Source organism: Trichogramma pretiosum, unplaced genomic scaffold (assembly GCF_000599845.2).
Source record: "Trichogramma pretiosum strain Unisexual culture from Peru unplaced genomic scaffold, Tpre_2.0 scaffold9, whole genome shotgun sequence".
Taxonomy (NCBI): domain Eukaryota; kingdom Metazoa; phylum Arthropoda; class Insecta; order Hymenoptera; family Trichogrammatidae; genus Trichogramma; species Trichogramma pretiosum.
This window is the reverse complement of record NW_019641697.1, coordinates 1,723,752-1,737,800: the sequence shown is the minus strand read 5'-3', so window position 1 is coordinate 1,737,800 and position 14,049 is coordinate 1,723,752. Positions and strand designations below refer to the sequence as shown.

Here is a 14,049-nt window from a genome sequence, read left to right as displayed (position 1 = left end):
AAAAAAAAGTTGATCAAAAAGTAGCGTATACTTGAAAAATCTAGAAAATGAAATCGTTAGTGACTTGATTTTTAATGTAAATTTTATTAACTATAATAAATTTACCTTCACATGAAAAAATATATTCGTTACTATTTATAAAAAGTTGATAAGCAGAATAATTCAAAATGAACATCTAAATGTACTTTTTTGAATCAACAAAGTATCAGAATACAAAAATGATTATAATGTATACTTATCTTTAGGTATGTATGAAATGATCAATCAAAGCATAATGAAAAACACTTCATGTTATCAATGGTAGTATAAAAATTAATTTTCAACTTCTTTGTCTTGCCATTTACAATTTAGAGATGATAACAATGAAAATGATTCTGTCTTATAAAAATAAAAAATTTAGAAATTATTGTGATTTTGTTACACTGGTATACATTGTATTTTAATAGCGGCTTTTCCCCTTTTTATAATAGCAAATAATATAAAAATTAGTCACATTATCTTTAAGTATATAGGTACTAGAGTTAAAGCAATTTTTTGGCATATAATTTTTGCCTTTTCCGCCAATTGGTTGAGTACCTTAAAATCTGATGCATCTTGAAATGGGACCTCAAATCGTAGAATAAAGAACCAATCTAGTCTGTTTAAAGTAAAAATACCAATTTTGTAAATTAAATTATATTCTTAATATTTTTTCAAGAAAATAAGTAGATTCAAAGTAATGCTGTCGGTTTCCAAAATTATGAAAATGAAATTATGATTAAATTGATATTTGGAATCAAATGCCACATAAAGGATTGATAGCATAATCAAGTTTAGCCAAGAGTTATAAAATTTGTATTAAACAAATTATTTGGTATTTTTACAAAAATAGGCAAAAATGGTCATTTGTTTGTGTGTTGAAATCCCATAATGTGTTGCGTTGAATTTTTTAGGATACTAAGCCAAGAAGAGTCAGACTGAGAATAATATCACTACAGAGTATTAATTTTAATGGTTAAGGAACCCGGGAAACTAATGTACCGAACCCCACCAAATTTTTCGAATTTTATAAAAAAAACTTTTTTTTTCGAAATTTTCCATAAAACTAACCGTAATAGCACGAATGCGATGTATAAAGAAAAGACGCCTCCGCCCCGAGCAATACTATAGCATCCGTACATATTATTTTGAAAAGCATTAGTATAATGAGATGCTACGCATTAATTACAAATAATATAGGGTCAGAAAAGAAAAGATTACCAAAGAAATATTTAAGTGTTTCTAATAATGTTATGTACATATAAAGATGACTTTCCATGTGAGAGCTAAAAGAAAGAAAAGAGTAAATACTTTTTTCGAGTGCTAAATAATATTATGCGATATGATTGAAATCTTCACGTTTAAAAAAATAATAAAATATTAATGTGTTTTATTCGATGGGCTTTTATTTAATTTTTCTCACGAAAGTAAAATTTTTCTAAAAATAAACTTTTCCTTTAGTTCGAAGTAATTTTCATCCGAGCATGGATTTGTTCTTGTTCAGTTGTTACCGATTCTTCGGTAAAATCTGTGTCTCCAACTTCCACACTGTGTTCTTCATCTTGTCGAGATGTCAAAGATATCGGCTCAACTTCATCGCGCAGAAAAATTGTAGTCTGCGTCGTTGTTTCATTGATATTGTTCTCCATCAACGATTGCTTTGGAATTTTTCTCAAGGTTATTTGTTAATTTCACAATTTCTTTAATACTATTATAATTTACCTGCATGACATTAACGAGAAATAGAAAAGCCAATAAGGTTAATGCACTAAGAGCCGCGCCACTATTTCCACCACCTCCACCTTTGCCTTTCCACCTGCGAATTTTTTAAATTGGAATCATTCAAAAAAAACGAATAAAAAATGAGTGTCTCACCCATGCGATGACTCATAATGTCCAGGATGGTAACGTTCAACCGGTTGCATCGCTGATGCGTCGTGAAATTTATTTATCAACGCTTTGAACGTCATTTCGTGCACTGCGACAACCGCTTAGGTTGAGATCAAAAAACGAACTGATGATTTTTTCTGGCGGTCGATGCTGTTGTCGTTGTTGTTATACAGATAAGCATCAGAGCGTGAAATTTTTACGGTTTATTCGGAAGCTTCCGCGCTGGACAATTATAGCAACAACTAGTGATTATTATACGCTGCATGTCGCGCGTGCGAAACTTTTTAGGGTATGAAGTTTATTGTGCTTACGTATAATAATGGGATAGTGACATGCGTACCTACCGGTAAGCTCGAACCAGTGCATAACGTTAGTATTTAAAAATGAACAATTTTATTTATGAAAAATGCCATTGATTTATTTTTTCATGCAACTTATACATATTAATAAACTGTCGAATAAACTGTTAAATCAATGTTTTTTTTTTTCATTTATTCTAATAAATTTTGAACCTCTATTTATTTTTGATAAAGGATTTTTATTCTCTGAATAAATTAATTAATTTTATGATTCGAATCAAAAAAATTAGAAAAACTGCGGTTTAAAAAAATAAAGAAGTATTCAAATATTCATGGTTTCAACCAGCGTAAATATTTAGCTTGATTTTTATAATAATAATTTCGGAAAATTTTCAATTAATAAGTTTTAATAAGTTTTAATACTCCTAAATAATAGATGATAAGTTCGTACTGTTTTAAAATTAAGTATTTTATCAGAACTTTAGTGTAAAAATATTACCAAACTTTACACCATACTCTTATTTTAATGTATAATTTAATATAATTTGATACAATATAATTAATTATTATAATGATCTCGGGAAACTGTAATTAAATTCTTCTTCTATTTTACTATTAAGCTAGAAACTAACGCCAGTGCAATTAGCTCGTCAATTATTTCCTATATATAGTATTAGTTTCCTGTAAGTACCTTGTATTGAAATTTAAAATTACTGCTCAGAGGAAAATTCCATATGAAAATGATCCACACTTTAAGAAAACTCTGCGATACCAGAAACTGCGACTAATGACTCGGAAAAAGGGTCATAAATATGAACTTAGCACAGTGTTATAAAATTTAGTATGATACTCGTGCCATAAAGAACACCTTCTGAAGCCGCTATTAAGACCATCGCTGCGTTCGGGCCTTAAACTATACGCCCTACATTTTATTAATCCTTAATAATTTATTCTTGAAATAAAAGAGCCAGGTAAAATGAAAAATTGTCCAATTGGTGGTATTAACTTTTTTTATTCAATTTTTATTAATAAATAATAACATCATATCTCAACACATACACGTACAATTACACTTTATAATTATAATAGTAAAAATATACTTGATTTTATAACATACAATTCCAGTCATGCACAAAATTTATTCTGTATGCCTCTATATACACATTTAATCTTGAGTATCGATGAATCGATTTATTAAGTAACTGTGAAAGTAATGCAATACTCCAGAAGAAAATTGACATCTTTATAATGTCTAACGGAAATATTATTACAGCTTTCACAATAATTTAAATTTGAAAATCAATAATTAAGATAAATTTATAAATAAATCTATACTCGTTGAACAACTATAAATAAATAAACTCGTTGTTTTTGACTCTTGTCAAAACTCTAGCAAAGACTTAGATTTTCTAAGCTCTAAGTTTCCAGAGTTTTGTTCAGTCTATATTTTTTCAAATAAATGCAAAAATTTAATACTAAGATTGTTTAAATCGCACAAATGAAAAAAATGTCGTTTAAATGAGATGTCACGTTTACATAAATATAAAAATCTAGAAAATGAAGTTGATGAAGTTAATATACTTGGGAAAAATACCGAAATTATTTTTTCCCCGCATACAACAATGACGATGAAAATTTTTTTCACAATGAAAGGTATTAAACGGCGTTACAATCGAGGAATAGTGTTCGACAGTCCTCGCCACTTCGACCTCTTCGACCTGCGTCGTAAAGAGCTTCAAAACCAACTCCGCTCTGTCGCTGAAGCATGTAACTCGTTGCGTATCTAAAAATAAAAAAAAACGATGAATAAATTATTGCGATGAAGAAGAAGGAAAAATTGGCAATCTTACGATCCAAGTTGACAGAAGATCGAGGTGTTTCCATGGGTATCAGCTGCACATTCGGCGCTTGCTTCACAGAGAGCACGTTCGGCACATCCCCGTTGACCCTCTTCCTCTTTACGCCCGTAGCCGCTAAAGGCTTTCATTGACCTTACGTAACCCTGCGGACCGATGCAAGTCAACGAGGTTAACAGAAATTATCAATAAAGTTATTATTTTAAAAAATAGGCCGTACCTTGAGCATAGTTATTGACGCAGCTGCTGCTTCGGAGACTGTGTCCTTCCTTCCGAGCGATCGAGCCTGGAGAGAACGATGCGAGAAGGACGTTTTCAGAGCGTCCAACAGATTGATGACTATATGGATGAACTGCTTGGGGAACGATTTATATCGTTTTATTTTTTTATTTCTTTAATTTGTTATCGAGTCGAGTGAGTTAAGTTGTCGTCGTTAAGTTGCGACTGTCAGTTTGTGTTACTACCGTCGTTCGTCACAAAAAAAAAAAAAAAAAAAAAAAAAAAAAAAAAAAAAAAAAAAAAAAAAAAAAAAAAAAAAAAAAAAAAAAAAAAAAAAAAAAAAAAAAAAAAAAAAAAAAAAAAAAAAAAAAAAAAAAAAAAAAAAAAAAAAAAAAAAAAAAAAAAAAAAAAAAAAAAAAAAAAAAAAAAAAAAAAAAAAAAAAAAAAAAAAAAAAAAAAAAAAAAAAAAAAAAAAAAAAAAAAAAAAAAAAAAAAAAAAAAAAAAAAAAAAAAAAAAAAAATGAAAAAATTGTCAAAACGAGGCTAAGGAAAAGAAATTATGTACACTACAATTATGATACATTATGCATATTACTCAATTTTCCTTTGCTAAGATGACAAAATATCTACGAACGCAAAAAAATAAACAAGGAATCATTTTCTACATCCTTTCTTTCTTAAACTGACGCAAGAGGCATTCAATATACACATTATTACGACGGAGACGGACACTTGAAATAATTATACTAGTTACAAAAAAAAAAGAAAAAAAAAATAACGCACAAACCTTTGACATTTCGCCATTGTGTGTTGTGTATGTATAAGTGTGTGTTACAAACAAAAAGTAAAGAAGAAGTTCATCGTGTGCGTAAGTACACTAACTACTGACCTCACTCGCTTGGTTGGCTATCGTAGCCACCTGATCTGGATTCCTTCCCTGTCCCAGAAACGCGCCCAGCACCATTCTCAATATATTGCTCGACAATTCCTAATTTTTGACGGGAAATCACATTCATACTTAGGTAATTTTATATTTACATATTATTTTAAAAAGTTACTATTCACTTATTTACTAGTTCTTTTATTTTATTTACATATTACTAATTATTTATTTTTTAAATATTAATGAACAATATAAAGTGTTTTCTTGTAAGATTTAAAATACTTTGCATGCTTTTTTATCAATTAGGTTTTTGTATTATCTTGTTACTTTAATCATAAATATGAATTAGAGAAAATACATAAACGAGGCAATTTTTACATGAAATTTTTATATGAGAAATAAGATAAGTTAATATAGTACGTGCAAAAATAGTAAATAGGTCTAGTGCAGTCAGGAAAGAAAAGACTTGAATATTTAACGATGCTATAAGAATAAGCTAGACGTAATATACTCTTAAGATGTTCTTTACTTCTTTACTCTCTAATTCCATGTTCTAACTAATAATATTTTGCTCTCAACGGGAAGTGGTTTTAAGGATCAAATTTCATTTAATGTAAAATAAATTACGATAATAAAAAGTAAGATCATCAGGGAGACTAAGGTACCTGCATAGGACTGGCGGCTCCATTGTCAACCTTATCGATGCCGTCGCCCTGCTGCTGAGGTCCTCCAAGGAGCGCCGTTAGTACTCTCAATCCCACGGACAAGAAGTTGGCCCAAGGGCTCGAGGGCACGCCCTCGTCGATGTCGTTTTTGCTGGGACCGGCGACGGCGCCTCCTTGACCGAGCAGCATCTGCATCAGCATTCCGAGCACACTGCCCCAAGAGAAACCGTTTCCGCCGCTCTCCTGCGACAAAAAAAAGAAGCCACGCGTTGTTCCTCTTTTTTCCTCTGATGTTTCAATGAACCTCATCAGCATGGCGCGTGAAACAAAAACAGGACGAAATCGTTTTGCCCGGTAAAAGCAATGCACATCGCTGAGAAAGTAAGCACGCGTATCGGAAAGAAGAAAGCAAAGGTAGAATCGGTTTTCGCTTTTTTGTGTACAAAGAGCGATTTCATCCTCGGCATACTTTGTATTCATATTTATAAACGCGCGCGAGTAAGTATGTATTTTCTTTTTTTTTTCCTTTAAGTAAATGAAATATTTACTTGAATGGAATTAGTGCTGATATCTTCAATGTCATCGAGCGGTACCTTCTTCGATGCGTTTGGCTTCTCTGCGAATTTTCGGGCCGAGGCCTCGATCGATTTCTGCAGCTGCTGATTTTGCTGCTGCACGAGCTGCGGCAGCGCCAGAGTCTGACCCATCACCAACGCCATCAGGCACAGAGCGTACAATTTCTTATTCTCCATGTTTGACGTATCTGTTGCAAAAAAGGGGGAAAAAAAACACAAAAAATGAAGAAAATGATACTCGCGTGACGTAAATTGACTTTACGACGACTTTCTCCCCTCTGAGCGCAATAATATACAATGCTCGGGTGCACGCGAAATTGTTGCCTGGCTAACGCGCGCGCGATACTGTCTGCCTACATAGGATCGTTACTTTTCTCTTAGTTTACATTGGCAACTAGACCGCGTGTGTGTCGCGAAAGTGTTACGCATTTCTTTTCTTTCCTCCTCGTTACGGAGCGAGCTCCGCGAGCGAACAAAATATCACCGGTGCGCCAACAACAATGTAGTTATTTTTTTGCATGCACGCGCAGAGACGATCATTGCGAGTGTAAATCGAATGGGCCCGTAGAACGCATACATAACGACGCCAACAGGAAACGGCACTGCGTCGACGTCATGGATTTTCTCGTTGGAATAACAAACCGATAATTTGTTTGCGATCGTATTTTAGCCAGGCACTTGTTACCGATCGATATATACGCGCGCAGGCAAAAACCTTGACCATGAAAGTGGGTCGCGCGAGCTTCGGCAGTCGCGCGCGCAGGAGACTGCCGCTGCTGCAGCGCGCGAGCATAGCCCACTTCTCTCTCTCTCTCTCTCTCTCTCTCTCTCTCTCTCTCGGCGCGGCTATGGGTTTCTTGACCCACGCAGCCGCGAGTATATACTCGCAAGGAGACACCGTTATAAGTCCGTATGTTCAAAAGCGGTCACGACCTACTGCTGTTTTGCAAAAATTCACCATCAATTTTGCACATTAGTTTCTTATATTTTCCCGCATATAATAGATTCGGTTTTAAACGCATAACTCCTGTTTTTCCTCGCAGTGCTCGACGAGCAGAACATAATACATGAAATGTTGATGAGGCCTCTCGTAGATTTCAACTTTCTAAAGGATCGCTCTAAAAGAGCCCATTTTCGTGAAAATAATTAAACGAATGTCGAACAACAAATAACAACACCTCTATCAACATTTCACGCAACTAACTCTCACAAATTTTTTGTATGTAAAAAATAAGAACACGTATTTTTTTAATCGCTGCGAAAAAAAAAGAAAAAAAGAATTTAAACGCGCGAGCCGCATCACTATCAAGTTGACAACACATGCACCCATCATCACTATATATTATTAATTGTATTCACTATCGGCAAATTATCAATGCAAAAACTCACTATTTTCCACTTGTAAAAATCGAACTTGTGCGTGAAACGATATCTCGTGCGCTTCTGAAAGACGAAATTGCCGCGCGGTGCTTCTTATAGTTTTCCCTCCTATGTATGGTGTATTCCGAGCGCTGCATGAGGCCCGTTACAAGAGTGGGGCTCGCGTATCTCGCTGCTGCTGCTGCGCTGCTTCGGGTTTTATTTTTATCGGGCCCGTCACGACGAAGCAGCCCGTGCATCTCGCTCGGTGTCATCGATTAAGGAAGCCGGATAATTATGCGGTATACGCGACGAGACACTCGTTCGCAATTATTTAAATCATTATGCCACGATGAGCCGATTGAAACGCCAAACGATGAACCTATGCCACGAGCTACTAATAAAATGAGTCAAAATTAAGTGAGAAAAATATGTGAGCCCGTCGAATGTCGCTTAAAAGCAGGAAATACCATTGAGAAGCATCGAGCCTTGCGGCTGCGATGCGAGTATACGTAAATCGCGCGCATTTAATACCGTTGCTCCGATCGCAGGTGAATTTCGTTTTCTTTTTGTTAAGTCCGTCTGAGGCACTGCGCATCGAACCAGTTCTGCAGCATTTTTCCAGCCTGTGGAACCTTCCATGGAAGAAAAGTACGTTGCGTAAGAGGGAAAAAGTGCACACGATTGCTCTGAATCTTTTTTTCGTGCACCCGTCCGACCCGACAGTAATTCCATGCACACATTTTTAAAAAGCTCAACGCAAGAGCGACAAACAATGTCTGATCGGAACGTAATCTCATAAGATGCGCTCAATAAACGTACAACATTTTATTCTCTGATACAGTGACATCACATATTATTCAGACGACCGCACGGGGATTGCATGGGATACAGGGCAATCGGGACCGGTGTTTTTGATTCAAGTACACTGTATGATCATATCATATATTGCAGTCATTCGTCGTGGCAACTGCACCTAACGTAATTATCCGTGCCACTAAAAAGTGTAATTTCACAAACGTATTTGCGACAAAAAATTTGCTGCTTAACATATAGATATCCGTACTCTTGTTTTGTAATGGAAAACGGCATAGCGTGCGTGTGTTGAACCAAGTATGTAACATCATAACGGTTCGGCATTTTAGAAGCATAGGAGAAAAAAAAACGAGGCGAGCATAATTCTCATCCGAGTGTGAAAATGAAAATAATGAGAAGCAAAGTAGGTTCTGTTGATTTCCTTAACTAAACTGTTAAAACTATCGATAAATGATTGCTAATTGTGTTTTAGTGGTAATTATCCATATACACTCATCTGGGTGGCCAAAATAAAGCGATTAGGTTGAAAATATTGCTATAGCTCTGATTGCGATTAAAAATGATTAAAATCTGTACAGACGCATTAAAATACGTACATTAGGATAATTTGGAAGTGTTGGTTGCGTGCTCGGAATATAATTAAATAAATAAATGTGATTTGGCGCTAATTAAAATCTCGCGTACTATACTCGGCATGGCGCGCGTATCGATCAAGAAAAGTCATAATTTTCTGAAGATCTTTCCGGGAAGGTAGGAGCGCGCGCTGGTGCGTATGGTGATTAGCGCGCGGCGCGAGGCGCCTCGAAATTAACACGTGCCAGGCAGCAGCAGCAGCATCCCGCTATGCTCTATACGCGCTCGACGAGCGAAACAGTTACGATGTATCGTCGAGTTGCGCGTTGCGTAAAACTGCCTATCCTATAATACGGCGATGCACTCGGGCCTCGCTCGCGGTCGTTCACCAAGACCAAAAGCAAAAAGGGGAGATGGAAAATTTTGCGCACGAGGCTCGAAAGGGAAATTCGTATGGGCGCGCGCGAGGCCTACCGAGCTGCCCAGTTCCGTGACTGATTTTCCATTTGTCATTTGACGCTCATAGCTCCGCGCCGTGGTCGCATTTTCTCCAAATCGTCTTTTCCCATAAAACATCGCTTGGGACGAATACAAGCGCGCGGCGCGCAGCTCGTGTACGCGAGGTATACCGCAAGCTCGCAGGTAACATCTGATATAAGTTAATCGTTCAAAAAATCGATTCTATATCTCGCTTACGAGTCGCGGAAGCAATTTCGCAGTGCAGCGTCTCTGTGTAACGGGATCGCTCCAGCATTCGTTTTCTTCGCTGCTTCTGCTGCTGCTATTGCTGCGTGCGTATGTTGCTATTCGCGATCTGCTCGCAGAGTCTGCAACGACCTTCACAACTGCACACACACACACACACACACACACACACACACACACACACACATTATACATATATACAAGGCTCGCACTCGCTTGTAGCGGGATTTTCGAAACTATGTTTGCTTCGACGAGCGCCTATAGCTATACACGTAATCAATCGGAAAATCGATCAGAGCCAGCAGGAAATCAATCGCTTTTCACGCAGAATGCACATACCGAGTAAAAATCCTGCCACCTATTTATTGATATCAATCATGCTCGTATCGATCCACGCGAGTAGCTCTCTCGGCGTTTCCAATGAAATAATGCCTAACCTCGTTGGAGCTATGCAGATTTACGCGCAGAGACGTTCGAGCGCACTCGCAGCTGAGAAAAGATGTCGTTCGATGACCATCGCGCCTTTTAATCAATCAAAGAAAATGCTGCCTTTTTATTCTAGACAGTATGATAAGTATACGCAAATCTGTACAATTCCGCCAATTCGTATGAATTGCCAATAAGAAAAAAAAACAGATGTTATAGCTGTATGACAAATACAAATGGGATGTATGGCTAATAATTGGCTGCACCGTTATCGGTTTACCATCGGAGCTCTCGTACGTGTGTGCTCGTGTTGATATTATTATAGCATACACACGCGAAATGTAGGTGTACGGTTGTCGTAATCGTGGAAAGGCAATTGTGCCGGCACACAAATACGTAAACAGTATATGGAACCTCGCCATTGCCAGTACTTTTCCCAAGGTGTAAACTGGGTCGAAAAATTATGCGATATTAGAACAATAATTCGCCGCTCCCAATTAATGCGCACATCCATTCATCCATATGCGGAACAGTCGCGAACTGCGGCGACTGTACAGCGACGACGATCGCCGTCGTTTTAAGTATATACGGGCCGAGCGCTGATACAGCTATTCGACACAGAATGAGCCTGCGTATATGAGCAGATCCACATTTCACCCTGAAAACTATTGGCCATGAAATCGTATCCAAAAAATTGCGACTAACGACCTTTGGCATATTTTTCTTATGCGTCTCAGAAGTATGGAAAAATACGTAAACATCACGTTTTCATGCTAGAGTAACGCATGCGGTATTGCGATGTAACGACTCAAGACTATGCTCTTACTTTCCTCTTGACTTCTTAATTCGAATCAATTTGCTAAGCTTTATAAAAATTACACTTGATTTAAATAATTTATGTTTTGACGTAAGTATAAAAGGATCCTGGCGCATCGACAACACATTTGTTGGAAAACTATTAGTATGTTGATATGACTGTGTACTACGGTCTCATGTTGCTGTTGCGAATTTAATATTGGATCGAGCTCGATTTTATTATTAATTCAAGTAAACATGATTTCGAAGTAAAAATAACTCGAATGTCATTTTCAAATTGAAATTAAATTTTTTGACTTCTATATTTTGATAATTATTTTTAACAAACAAGAGCTTTAGTCGAATTTGAATGAAAAAGTAAAAATTTCATTGGTATAATTTTTTGCTTTATTTACCGTCATGCTATAATGATAGTAACGTTAGCTGAACATGAATGGAATATGGATGAACGGTCTTGGATATTAGAAAAATCACTATCGAGTTATTAGGAGTTCACTCACTTTTTCATGTTTCTGGAATCTAAAAAAAACAATTCTCCAAGCTTATAAATATGTTTCAGTTTGAGAAGATGTTTGAGCTCGATTTCGAGCATTAGTTTTCAGAATGAAATGTGGATTGGCTCATATATGCATGCGTGTGTATATGCTTGTGGAGATGGCCGATCAGTGTACGTAGCGGTACTCCACAAGCCATCCATACACCTGCAGGTATTAACAAAAGGCAGTTCTTATCTTGTTGGTTGTGCATATGACGACGTTGTACCAAGAGTATTTTGATCAAGTTCGACTAAAGAAAGGACAAGTTTTCTGGGTGAAGGTTAAAGCCACCGATCAATGACCACGCCAATTCTCGCAGTGACGAAACTCGACTTCCGATGAATGCCCCAATTTTGCCTTTGCATTTTCCTTATTAATGTACACGAAGCTGATATAACTTATTACTTTTAAAAAGAAAGTTTCTAAAAATGAATACAGCACGTCACGTAATAGTGTGATCTAATTAACACGAGCCTCGAATGAGACTCGAATAGCTCTGATGAAGAGACCGTGACATTTTTGTTCGAGGATGAAACAAAGGAAAGCAAAAGTTATTATTGTGTATAATTAAAATCCTTTCGAAATTGAAATTTAAAAGGATACGAGAGAGTTTCTCCAAAAATATACCACACGGCGATGACGAGTAATTTTCAAGGATGAAGGAAACAGCCGTATTGGAAAGCAGCAAGGATCTAAATTTTTAATGAACAAGCAAGGATTATGCGATTCCATAACGAGACTCGCTTGAGAAGTGCCTGAAAAACCATATAAAATGCATTGTCATTTAAATAGGATCCGTCGATGTTTATTCAGAATGCGGATTAGCGGGCGCTGAGAAAAAACTCAATAAACACAAGGCGGTGGCAGGAGCAGTATCCACGGCGAGCTAGAGAAAAAAAAAAAGGAAATTTTTCAAGTACGAGTGACGTAGAAAGGCGTGACCTGCATAGGAATGCAGCGAAGATTTTACTCTCTTGCAATGTATCAGTAAAGGACGACGCGCAACGGTACAAGCAATCTACTCGGGCGTGTACACGTGTAGCAGCTCAACGTTCGCGAACAGTTGTTTCGATCATGTGCGAATGAATTTTCGGCGAGCGTGCACAAGTTCTCAGGCTAAGGAGATGCTAACACGAATAGATTTACCCATGAAAAATAAATTCGTTATTGAACCGAGAAAGAAAGAAAAAGAAAAAAAAAATTGATTCAATCATCGGTTTAGTCCATTATCATCACTTTCACTCTTGTACGATCGCGAAATAAATAACGTCGAAAAATGGCATCAAGAGCAAAAGGACTGCGTTAGCTATCTGTATGACGTGCTCCTTTTTTATCATTTCATCTATCCGGGATCTGTCGTAAATGCATTATTAGACAGGCTATAAGGTCAAACGCTGAAACTTTCTTCCCTTTAAAAAATAAACAACAGAGTCAGGCTCTTACGGACGTCATTCGACCGCTTCCGGTTTCCTTTTTATCTTTGCTCTGCGCCTCGAGCGCCAACGTTTTACTTTCGCACCATTATAATACTGCCCTGCTCTCCGCGAGTATTATATATGATTGTCGGAAGCTCGAGCAGCGCTCGCGGGTCAAAACACACTTTTCTTTGTTTCTCACGCGTGAATGGGATTAGTGGAATAGAAATCTACGATTTTTGCGTACAGGTGTACTCGTTGAAAATCAATGAGCTCTGCTAGAGTATATCGGTAGTAGTAGTAAGCCACTCGAGCAACAATTGCGCGGCAAATTTCATCCTCCCCTCTTCTAATCGGGTGGAAGGGGCTGAAACTTAACGTACGACATCGCATCGGAATATATTGTGTACTATGAGCGTATGTATGCATAATAGAGGCGATGCAAATGCGCTTCTCTTTGCTTACGATCTTTCTCGCTCTCCATAACTCGGCCCTTATGAGCTTATACGTATTATCGATTCGTCAGCATAGAGAAGAAACTATAATAGGCATGCGATGCTGCTGCGACGCCTATATAGGCTGGCATGACCTATTTACAACGATGCGCTGCCGCTGCTGCTGCTGATGCTGCAGGGCAGCAATCGTGTGCCAAGACCTTATATATACCTGCTGCTCTTTTTTTTTCTGTGCGCCATTCCGAGTCGGGTCGTTGACCCAACGTGTATATTGAATTAGCCTTTTTTTTTGCTCGCTACTCGTAAAGTGGGCCGAGAGAATGACTACTCGCTTTGCGCGGAAAAGACTTATTACGAGTACAGACAATCCAAGATTTGGAGTGGAGATTAATCGCTCTCAATGAGTTCGCATAACAATTGAACGAGGAAGGCCGCGAAATTTCAAAATATATGACCAAACGGATCAGACTGCGATGGCCAGCGGACGAAATGTTCGTCAATAGTCACGGACTAGTGCGGAGATCATAGATAAATGGAATAGCG

The 14,049-nt window shown here is 37.3% G+C and overlaps 2 protein-coding genes across 2 annotated transcripts; both read right to left on the bottom strand.

Moving 5' to 3' along the window:
* Positions 1-1,475: 1,475 nt before the first annotated feature.
* Positions 1,476-1,988, bottom strand: LOC111694360. Its single transcript, XM_023462266.1, has 3 exons — positions 1,894-1,988; positions 1,741-1,834; positions 1,476-1,676 (listed from the first exon to the last, which is right to left on the bottom strand). The coding sequence occupies exons 1-3, from the start codon at positions 1,986-1,988 to the stop codon at positions 1,476-1,478; spliced, it is 390 nt and encodes a 129-aa protein (XP_023318034.1).
* Positions 1,989-3,797: 1,809 nt separating this feature from the next.
* On the bottom strand, positions 3,798-7,826 carry LOC106651515. The gene is made up of 7 exons (XM_014370042.2): positions 7,795-7,826; positions 6,379-6,593; positions 5,831-6,073; positions 5,172-5,270; positions 4,284-4,415; positions 4,058-4,209; positions 3,798-3,990 (listed from the first exon to the last, which is right to left on the bottom strand). Exons 2-7 carry the CDS (start codon positions 6,580-6,582, stop codon positions 3,864-3,866), a joined length of 957 nt encoding a protein of 318 aa, XP_014225528.1. The 5' UTR covers positions 6,583-6,593; positions 7,795-7,826; the 3' UTR covers positions 3,798-3,863.
* Positions 7,827-14,049: the final 6,223 nt, after the last annotated feature.

Excerpts from the sequence above, each read along its gene's own strand:
- LOC106651515 (XM_014370042.2), bottom strand. The coding sequence starts at position 6,582 with ATGGAGAATAAGAAATTGTACGCTCTGTGCCTGATGGCGTTGGTGATG. Across the intron at positions 5,271-5,830 it reads GAGCCGCCAGTCCTATGCAG|GAATTGTCGAGCAATATATT; the intron begins GTACCTTAGTCT and ends GTCAAAAATTAG. Across the intron at positions 4,416-5,171 it reads TAGCCAACCAAGCGAGTGAG|TTCATCCATATAGTCATCAA; the intron begins GTCAGTAGTTAG and ends TTCCCCAAGCAG.
- LOC111694360 (XM_023462266.1), bottom strand. The coding sequence starts at position 1,988 with ATGACGTTCAAAGCGTTGATAAATAAATTTCACGACGCATCAGCGATG. Across the intron at positions 1,835-1,893 it reads CATTATGAGTCATCGCATGG|GTGGAAAGGCAAAGGTGGAG; the intron begins GTGAGACACTCA and ends AAAAATTCGCAG. Across the intron at positions 1,677-1,740 it reads TTCTCGTTAATGTCATGCAG|CAATCGTTGATGGAGAACAA; the intron begins GTAAATTATAAT and ends AAAATTCCAAAG.